This window comes from Dipodomys ordii, unplaced genomic scaffold, assembly GCF_000151885.1.
Source record: "Dipodomys ordii isolate 6190 unplaced genomic scaffold, Dord_2.0 Scaffold10, whole genome shotgun sequence".
Taxonomy (NCBI): Eukaryota; Metazoa; Chordata; class Mammalia; order Rodentia; family Heteromyidae; genus Dipodomys; species Dipodomys ordii.
The window spans coordinates 22,821,879-22,832,742 of NW_012267226.1; the positions used below are offsets into that span (position 1 = coordinate 22,821,879).

A 10,864-nucleotide genomic window follows, 5' to 3' on the forward strand; every position below is an offset into this window, starting at 1 on the left:
GAAGTGGTGCTGTGGCTCAAGTGGTAGAGTGCTAGCCTTGAGCTGAAGAGCTGAGGGACAGCTAGAGTTCAGGCCCCACAATCAACAACAACAACAATTTAAAAGATGCTGGGTGGTGGGTGGTGGGTAAAAGATGCTGGGTGATGGGTAGCTACTCAGGAAGCTGAGATCTGAGGATTACAGTTCAAAGCCCAGGCAAGAAAGTCTGTGAGATTCATCTCCAATTAACCAGCAAAAAGCCAGAAGTACAGCTATGGCTCAAATAGTATAGTACAAGCCTTGAGGGGGGAAAAAAAGCTAAGAGACAGCATCCAGGCCCCAAGTTCAAGCCTCAGTACCAGAATACACACACACACCACACACATGATTGAGCTCATTTTTATCCAGGGATGGAAGGATGGTTCGATATATGCAAATCAACACACATAATAGAGCATATAATCAGAATAAAAGACAAACTCACATAATTATCTCAATAAATGAAGAAAAATCCTATGACAAAATTCAACATCCCTTCATAAGAAAAGCACTGAGGAGATCAGGAATGGAAGCGTAAGACTATAGGCAGCATCATACACAATGGGGGAAATCTGAAAATGTTCTATACTTAAAAAGCCCTATGCTGGATGCCAGTGACTCACACTTGTAATCCTAGCTACTCAAGAGGCTGAGATCTGAGAATCGCAGTTCCAAGCCAGACCAGGCAGGAAAGTTTGTGATACTCTTATCTCCAATATACCATCAAAAAGCCAGAAGTGGCGCTGTGGCTCAAGTGGTAGAGCACTAGCCTTAAGCTGAAGAGCTGAGGGACAGCATCCAGGCCCAGAGTTCAAGCCTCAGTACTGACACAAGCATACGCACACACACACACACAATCCCAATGCTATTCTTCACAAGCTCATCTTAGTCAGTGTGGAAACTGATATACAAAGCTGGAAGTAACTTGGCCAAGGGAACACAGACAGGAATAGAATTCTGTCACTTCTATCCACATTGCTGGCCACTCAGCCTAACCACATGCAACCATGGTACTGAAGATCAGCTATAACCATGGGGATGGCCAGGGTGATGATGGTAATAGTGGTGGTGCTGATGGTGATGATGGTTCTGACAATGGTGTTGATGGTAATGATAACAGTGATGCTGGTGATGGTGATGATGATGATTGATGATGGTGGTGATGATGATGGTGGTGATGATGATGATGATCATCATCATCATCAGTGATGGCAGTGGTGATGATGATGGTGGTGATGATAATAATGGTGGTGGTGATGATGAAGGTAGCGGTGATGATGATGATGGTGGTGATGATGATGGTGATGATGATGATGATGATCATCATCATCATCAGTGATGGCAGTGGAGATGATGAGGGTGGTGGTGATGATGATGATGGTGGTGGTGATGATGAGGGTGGCGGTGATGATGATGATGGTAGTGGTGATGGACAGGAAGAGGAGGACAAGGATTAAAGTATGTTAGGAACTCAGTTACTGAATTCAGTCCTCCTGTTCTGGGAACAGAAACAGGACAATGTTAACAATGAACACAAGAGGGACCTGTCACACCAGCCTAGAGGAACAAAGAGATGATTTCCAGGGAGCCACCCACTCCTGAGTCCCAGGAGAGACAGGCCTGCGGCAGAGACGCCACGCCCACACAGCCCTGTAGAGCTGCTGTATTCAATCCAGTGTTCTCACAGCCGCCGGTAAGCTGCTGCTCACAATTATATGAGTCTGTTAATAAGGAATTAAGATACAGACTTCTATTGTCTTCAAGAAAACAATGCGTGTTTAATCAGCCACGATTTTATATTTTTATTTAGACTTGTTTTTTTTATAGATTAAGTACAGACACTTAATTTTCATGAAAAAAAAATCAAGTAAACCATCCAGGACACCCACTGCGAGTGGAAACGGGGCTTCTGCCCCCCCTCCCTTTCCCCTCCCTCACGCCAAGGTGGCCAACGGCGGCCACTGCATTCCCAGAGGAGCCGGAGGTCCTGGGTGGGAGCGCGGAAGGAATCCAGGCTTCCCAGAGAAGGGGAGTCGAATGAGAAACAGATGGGCTCCAATTTCTAAACCGGAAACACTTTTTGTTCCTCATGGGGGTTGGTTGTTTACTGGCTGTAATCTGACCCCAAAACAGGAGGCAGAGTCCAAAGGGCTGCAAGCCAGGCCTGGACATCAGGGACTAGAAGTGAGTCCGGTGAACCCCGCCAGCCTGGGCAGAGAGTGGGAGGCGCTGGGCCGTGTTCCACCCAACTTGGCCCTGGTTCAGGATGACCAGCAGTGCCTTCCAGCTACGGCCTTGTTTCTGGCTGTCTGAGCCTCTGGCTTGGAGAAGCAGCCGTGGCTGGGGCTGTGTGTGGGGCCTTCAGAGCCAGGCTCTGTGGGGCTGAGTGCAAAGGCTATGGATGCGGAATGTAGCCGGCGGGGGACTTGGGTTCTGAAGGCAAGAATCCACATCTTCCGAGTTCCAGTGCCGGTGTATGTGGTGTACGTGCACATGCGCACAAGAACATATGCGCTCTACCACTTGAGCCGGCGCAGTTCCACTTCTGGCTTCCTGGTGGTTAATTAGAGATAAGAGCCTTAATGGACTTTCCTGCCTGGGCTGGCTTTGAACCGTGATCCCCCAATCTCAACCTCCTGAGTAGCTAGGATTGGAGGCGTGAGCCACCGGCACCCTGCTCACAGGGTCAAGACTCCCAAGTAACAGGGCAGCTCCTAGATAAGTCCTTCAAGATGTGGTTCTAGAAAACACTAAACCCAAAAACAAAACCACAATACCTTTGCCAGACCTTAAAAATGAATCAATATTCCATCAGTGTTTAAATTGGTAGAGGACTTGTGTTTGTTTTGGCTACTACCATATAAAGCTTGGTGTTCAGAACAATGCCTAGCACACCTTGCTGCTGGATGCAGGAAAGAACACTTGGAACTTACGTAACAGAACAATTCTTCTTCCTCCTCCTCCTCCTCCTCCTCCTCCTCCTCCTCCTCCCCCTCTTCGTCATCATTTCTTCTTCTTCCTCCTCCTCCTCCTCCTCCTCCTTGTGGTTTGCTGGAGATAAAGGCTGAATGGGGGGGGGCGGGAGGAATCCATCCTCCAGCCTTTGCTCCTCCCTCCCTCCCTCCAGCCTCCCTCCTCACCTCCCATCCGGCCTCACCTGTGCAGCCAGCTTGCTGGGGTGGAAGGGCAGCGGGCACTCGCAAGCCGGTGGGCAGGGTGCACACTCGGATGAAGAGCTCTTCCTCTCTTCCAGCTTCATGTCCAGTGCACAACCGAGAGTCCTTGCACCGAAGGAAGCCGTTATGGAGGCCCCCCTCCCTCCTGCCCCCGCCTGTGCCTCTCCCTCCAGGCCTCTGCCCCACCCCTGCCCTCCGGAGCCTGGGAGCCCTTCTAACCCCTTCAGTAAGAGCGAGGGACAGCTGTGGGGGGCTTCCACCTGGCTTCGTCCTCTGTGATGGGCCCAGGAGGTTGGAAGTTTCCAGGCATTTCAGGACAGCCACTACGTTCGCTCCTCATGCACACTGGTAGAGGTGGGGGTGCTGGGTACCTCATCACAGGAGGCTCCCGATTTCCTTATCCCGGAAAGGAGGTGGGTGACACCAGGGGCTGATCCCTGCCTGTCCCGCCCCCCCCATGCTCTTCTCACACATTAACATGAGAGTGAAGAAATGCATGAGCGAACAAATGAATGTGAGGGTGAGCTAGCCAGGAGCCAGCGGCTCACACCTGTGAACCTTGAGCCACACACCCAGCCCAATGCTTTGTTTTCTCTCTCTCTCTCTCTCTCTCTCTCTCTCTCTCTCTCTCTCTCTCTCTCTCTCTCTCTCTCTGCCAGTCATGGGGGCTGAACTCTGGGCCTGGGCGCTGTCCCTCAGCTCTTCAGCTCAAGGCTAGCGCTCTACCACTTGAGCCACAGCTCCACTTCCAGCTTTTTTCTTTTTGCTTATGTGGTGCTGAGGAATCAAACCCAGGGCCTCGTGCATGCAAGGCAAGTACTCTACCACTGAGCCACCTTCCCAGGCTCACAGTATCTCTTTTAAATAAATAAATAAATTGATAACATCTTAGAATGGACCGCTTTTGGATGCACTGAGGATGCAATTTTGGTCCCATAAGGACTGGGACTGCATCTGGGGCACAGTTGGCAGGGGCTGTAAGAGATGCTCTCTGCTCGCTTTTCAAACAGATGCAGACGAGGACTGTGTGGGCCTCCTTCATGTGTGGCTCCAAATGGCTTGCTTTACTTCTGAACAGACTGACCAAAGATCATCTCGACCCGAGCATACACCAGTCCTGGGGAGGAGGTGAGCAGAAGTGTGCCAGCGGGAGGAGGAAGCGAGCAAGCGGAAGACTGCCGAGCCATCACCTGTCCAGGCGCGACGGGCTGTAAATGATTGAAGACAGTACGTCCTAGTGGGAAGCTGTCTGGTGAAGTGAAGCCATTCCTGTACGTCACCTGAGGTGCATTCAGCGATGGGTAACCCTCCGAGTCCTCTGGCCACCCCGATCGAGTTCCAAGTCCATCCAGGAGACTGGCTGATAAAGGAAAAGGCAAGGTTGATATCCTGAGTTAATCAATGCTGGCCTCCGCGGGCCAGTCCATCTGGGAAACTAACTGGGCCACTTGGCCTGACTGTGCTGTGCAGCCCAGGACGACATCGGAATGCTCCTCTCTGCCCTGAAGAAGCAGGAAATGCAATCAGCAGCCTGTTACTTGGCCTAAAGAAGAGAACATGGGACAGCCAGAGCTCCGGTTCCCAGCGGCCGGTCAGCCCTCCAATCAAGGGCCCCCCAGCTTCCCACACTGCTTCAAGATAAGCTCAGAGGAACACGTGTGGTCAGCTTGAGCACCAGCTGTGGCCTGGCTCTGAGGAAGAGTGTGAGTTCGTCACCGGAAGAAAGGGACATCCCTGAAAACAAAGGCGAGCGGAACAGAATTGCAAATACTGACAGTGCGCTCTTCTCCACGGAGAGGTTTAAAACTAATCACTTGCAGGGCGCTGGTGGCTCACACCTGTAAACTAGCTACTGAGATCTGAGGGTGGAGGTTCAAAGCCAGCCTGGGCAGACAAATCCAACAGACTCTTACCTCTAATTAGCCAGCAAAATGTCAGCGTGTCTGCTCAAGCACACACGTGCACAGGCGCACAGGCACACATGTGTGTGCATGCGCGTGCATGCGTGCACACACACAGACACACACACCACACACACACACACACACACACACACCACCTCTCTTCCTGCTTTAAGTCTGCCCAACACCCCCCCCCTCCCAACCAGCCTCCAGCCAGCCTTGCTCCGGTTCCAGTGCATGCCCCTCAGGCAAACCTCGCAGGACTGGCTTCAGGGAGACTTAAACTATCGGAGGCATGAGAAGAACCCAGCTGTCCCTGTGCTATCAAGAACTTCACCCACAGAGGACACAGCTACAGGAGAGGCTCGCGGTGCCCTGGAAGTCGGCGGAAGGCCTGCCTCCATGCGCTAGCCGCCGGGACAAGGGCCGGGTGGGCTTAGATTCCACGTGTGCCATGTGCGGAGAGAAAACATAAAAGCTGCTCTGGCTGGGCCCTGTGAATTTACTGAAAAGCTCCCCCTGCCCCCCGCCCCGACTTTGAATCTGTGCCTTTGATCTGAGAGGATTTCTGCTGTAGTCACCGCTGCAATCACCTCGGGCTCCAAGAAAGAGCAGATTCACAGGCATCCATCTGTCTCGTGTGGAAGACACACAGCCTCAAACAAGCAAAGTCTGCTTCTTATCATCTTAAAGGAAACAACCAAAGACTTAGAAGGTCGCCTTGCTCCTGATCTGTTCCAGTAACAGTAATAACAACGTCCCCAGAATTCCTCCAGGACAAAGACTGAGCTGACTGCCACCAGGCCGTACCTGAAGCCGGGGCTGTGTGCACTCTGCAGACCTTTCTCCTCCCCTGCCCCCAATTCTCCCTATTTAACCTGAGGCCGATGTCTGCACCCCCAAAGACTGCTGAGGGTGTGCTCAAGTGCTGTCTCCCCAAGGCTGCTGGGTAATAACTTTCTTTTCTGCCCTTTACCATGTCTCTTCTTTATTTGGCATAAGGGGACAAGCGGTTGGGGCTACTGTGGGACTCCTGGACTTCGGGCCTGGGTGTAAGATCCCAGTTTCACGAGCAAGGAAAGCGATGGAGCCAGGCCTGGCCTTTAAAAGGAGCCAGAAGGAAGGGGTCTGGGCAGAAGGAGCTGCATGAATGGGGAGTGGCCTTTTCCAAAGAGGAACAGGCCAGCACAATCCCTCACTCACTTCCTGCCCCACCCTGCCACCATCTCCTCCTCTTAACCCCAGTCTGGTAGTTGAGCACGTTTCTCCTGGATTTGTTTTTTTCAGGCCATGGGGCTGGAACTCTGGGCCTGGGCGCTGTCCCTCAGCTCTTCAGCTCAAGGCGAGCGCTCTACCACTTAAGCCACAGCTCCACTTCTGGTTTTCTAGTGGTTAATTAAAGAGTCTCACAGACTTTCCTGCCTGGGTTGGCTTTGAACCATGATCTCCTTAGGTCTTGTCCTCCAGAGTAGCTAGAATTATAGGTGTGAGCCACTGGCGCCTGGCTTCTCCTGGATCTTGAAGTCTATACAGCCTCAAGTCAACGAAGGAATATTAATAGAATGGGCTAAACATTGCATCCTTTCTCCTCAGGTGACAGGCCCCAATCTCTGGACTCTCTAAATGTTACTTGGTAGGGGGGGAAAATGGATTTTACAAGATGCAATGAGACTAAGGGTCCCTAGGTAGAAAAAAAAAAATCTTGGATTATCTGAGCAGATCTTAAATGCAGTCACAAGTATCCATATAAGGAAAAGACAAAGGGAGATTCCAGATAGACAGCACAGAGTGAAGACAGAATAGAAAGACACTCCAAGGTGCAATCTTAAGAGTGGAGAGATGGGGCCACAAGCCAGGGCAAGCTGGTCACCACCAGAAGCTGGAAGAGGCAAGGGACAGATTTTCCCCTGGGACCTGCAGAGGGAGAAAGCACTGCCTTCCCATGCCTTGACTTCCCTGTTCTCTGGTGAGGGCTCTGGCCTGCAGATCCAGGGCAGCGCAGACTATCAGCCTTTGTCTCTCTCCATTTGTGGTCATTGGTTACAGCAGCTGCAGGAAACTAATGCAATCGCATTCCTCCCGACATCAAGCATCTCTTTGCCTCCCGGTCTTTTGGAAGAAAGAAGAGAAGGGAGAAAACAGGACGATTTGTTCCTTGCTTTATTAATTTTGCTTGTTTAGTTTTCAATAGTTTAGTGCCTCATCCCCAGAGGAGAGGAAGTTGGCTGACACTGGAGGTTCCATCCTAAAGAGTCATGGTGGGGGTGGGGGGTGGGGGGGATCTGCCCTGCACTTTTGACAATGGGCAGTTTGCCTCTCCACGCATGTATTTGATTGAAATTCCCTGGTCCCAGTGAGCTGGGAGCTGGCTTTGACTACCTCCATCCATGACAGGTAACTAGGGGTTCAGTGAATGTATAAAACCCCCCCTTGTCAGACTTTAGAGCAAACTGGCTAGGCCAGAGCACTGGTCCTCAATTCTACTAAAGGAAAATGTATACGTAATTTTTCACATAGAAGTTGAAGTTAGGCCAGGCACTGGTGGCTCACACCTGTAAGTGAGGAGGCTGAGACCTGAAGATCTCAGTTCCAAGCCACCCAGGGCAAAAACGTCTGCAAGAATCTTATTACCGGTAAGTCATCAAAAAGCCAGAAGTGGAGCTTTGTCTCAAGTGGCAGAGCACCAGCCTGGGCAGACAAAGCTAAGTGAGAGTGTGAGGTCCTGAGTTCAAGTCCCGGAATGGGCATTAAAAAAAAAGTAAATAAACTTCCCCTTAGGTTGCCTCAGTGTGTCCCTTTGCATATGGAAAAAGAAGTTGGCAAAGGAGTCTGCTCCCGCATTTTAGCTAGTACCGTTTAGTTCATATCACAGTCATTGTTCTTCGATGAATCAGGGACAGAGCCTTCCTAAGGAAGGACCGGGACCTGGAGTCTCCTCCAGGGGTGGGGCGAGGTGGGGATTTGTTCAGACAGCCCCCCTCCGGCGCTGGCTGCCAATGCCTTCGCTTGCACTTTTCTCCCGCAAGGCAAGGTGGGCACACACTAAAAGAATGACAGCGTCATCAGCCACGCCCACCCCAGCTGCCTGGGGGTTATAGGGTAGCTATCCTGAGAAAGTGACTAGGACCCGTGGCCTGGAGGGAAGCAGCCACACCCCGTGCCCTGAGTCAACAGGCTTTGTGGTCTGGAGAGAATTCAGACTGGCTGGGACCAGCTGGTCTTCCCTGCGGGAGGAAGCTGATAGAGGCTCAGGTGTCAATTCCACCAGTGCCTCCCCCCTCCCTCCCCACTGCTCTAAGGTGCCGGCCAGATGAGTAATCATTCTTCCATCTGTGGAACACAACCAGATAGATGTTCATAAAGCTCCTCTTGGCTTTCCACACTCAGTACCATCAAAAGCGCAATGCATCTTAATTGCCAGCCCTGCGACCTGGGGCAGAGCAATGGAAATCATGACAAAGGTGGTTAAATACTGGCATTGGGCTGAAGGGTGCCATGTTGGGAGGTCCAGAAGTTTCTCAGGCAAAACAGCCTGCTGGCTTCCGTCTGCTTTCCTGCAGGCTTTCTAAAACTGCTTTTGTACTCCGTGCTTTCTCTGTCCCACAGTTTGCCTAAAGGTGGGGGAGAGAGATGCTGAACTCAAACTTTCTAGAGAAACAGCTCCTGCAATTGCAAAGACAATATAGGGAAAGAATGATGAGGGATTTAAAAGGAAACAAGAACTAATATTCAAGGGAATAAAAAGATCCAGGCAGTACCTGGATTTGTGTAGCTCACACCTGTAATCCTCGGGACTCAGGGGGCTGAGACCCAAGGATCAAGATTCAAATTAACCCTGGGGAAGAAAAGGTTGTAAGACTCTATTTCCAAAACAGCCAGCAAAATACCAGGCTGGAGGTGTGGCTCAAGTGGCAAAACAGCAGTCTTACATGAGAAAGCCAAAGGAGAGACCAAGTCCTGGACTTAAAGCCCCAGTATCAGCAAAAACAAAAAGAAGAACAAAATTCACAAAACACTAACAACAACAAAAGCAAAAAAAAAAAGACGAATACAGGCATATAGTAGATGTTCAATAAATTTGGGCAGTTATGTGTACAGAGCTTTGTGGGTGCCAACATGCTTCCACAAATACTACATCCAGATCATCTGGCTCTAAGCCTACACATTTGGGGGAAATAATTAGAATATTGGGTCATGTCCTGCATGCTTTCCTGAATTAACTCCAGAGACTCAGTCTACCAGGTATATTTTCCCTATTCTGCTCTTGTCTTTTTGCTCTGAATCCTAGAAATGCATTCCGCTCAGTTTCTTGGGCATCCTCTAGGCTCTGGAAGAGGAACTAATGTTTCTTCCATATAAAGATACGGTCCTCCAGCCCTCCACATTAATGCTCAATGGCTGCTGCTGCTCCAGCCCTCTTATCTCCCCAGTTCCAAGTGTCCCAGGATATTTTTTGAAGGAACACAAGGGGCCACGGGATGACAGAAAATTAATGAAAATCATTTCCTCTGGTCACAACATTGGACGCCTTATAAGGCATTGGTATCCTCTTTGTGTACCTCTGGGGAAGGCTAGTGGCTGTGGTTTCGGGTACCATCGAAGGTGTGCCATGCCAGGGGATGGCAGTCTATACAGATGAGGCCGAGGCTGTCAGGGAGAAGCAGTCTGCTGGTCCAGGGCATCTCAGCGAGTAAAGCTCTGGCTATTCGCTTGCAAGCTCCATGGTTGGTCCCGGGCCATCGGAGCTGCTTCCCAACCTATAAAACTGATCCGGGGAAGGTGCATACTCTGTGAGCTAGTGTGACATTGCATGAGTCAGTTCGTTTATTATGCTTAACAGGATGGCTGGTACATAAAAGAAAGAGCCCAGTGACTGGTAGGTTTCATTATTGCTGTTATCAATCCACCGATCAGTAAGAGGTACAATAAAGGGCACTTGATTGTTCTCAGGGCCTGTCCCTTAGCTTTTTCTCTAGGGGCTGGTGCTCTACCCCTTGGAGATAAGAATCGGATGGCCTTTCCTGCCTGGGCTGGCTTTGAACCTTGAGCCTCAGATCTCAGCCTTCTAGTTAGCAAGGATGACAGGCGTGAGCCACAGGTACCTGGCTTGTGCCTCCTTCCTTAGGCGGAGGAGGGAGCTGTGTGGCCCAACTATGGCGGAGCTCTCTGATGGTTCCCGCAGCCATGCCCAGCCTTCTTTGGCTGTGCCCATCTTCTTCCTTGGTTTCCTTCTGTGGACCTGATGCTCAGACCGCCTAAAAACCACTCCAATGACTAGAAAGGCCCCCAGGCCTTCCTCCCTCCTTCCTCCTCCTCGCGCTCCCTTCCTCTCTCCTTTTCCCCTCTCCTCCCTCCTCACCCCTCCTTCCCGTCCTTCCTCCATCCTTCTCTCTCTCTCTTCTCCTCCCTCCTTCCACCCTTCTCCCCAAAGGTGAGAGGCCTCCTCCTCCTTCCCCCCTTCCCTCTCCAGGCTGGGTGCCGGGTAGGAACTCAGCTCCCTCCCAGCCTTAACCCTACCCCGGGTTTCGGGTTTCGTGGGGTGTTGTTTGTTGTTGTTGTTGTTTGCTAATAAAATAAAATTAAGCTTGGCCTTGGGATCCACTAATGTCATCCAGGGTCGTGGAGCTCCGCCCTAGACGCCACCGAGGAGCAGTGGAAGCCTGAGCCGGGTGGCAGTGCCGTCACCCAGGAGCGGCCTGGGGCGCGGGGCAGAGCGCGCGCGGGCCGGGCTCAGGGCCCGGACGCCGCCGTCCCTTTAAGAGAGGGGCG

General features: G+C 51.3%; 1 protein-coding gene across 1 annotated transcript in view; it reads left to right on the forward strand.

Moving 5' to 3' along the window:
* The first annotated feature begins 1,334 nt into the window (after positions 1–1,334).
* The window catches only part of Ubash3b (ubiquitin associated and SH3 domain containing B), an 83,177-nt gene continuing 73,647 nt past the window's right edge, over positions 1,335–10,864 (forward strand). The window contains exon 1 of the mRNA XM_013009512.1: positions 1,335–1,437. Within this exon, the coding sequence (XP_012864966.1) occupies positions 1,335–1,437 (103 nt within the window). The remainder of the gene's footprint in view (positions 1,438–10,864) is intronic.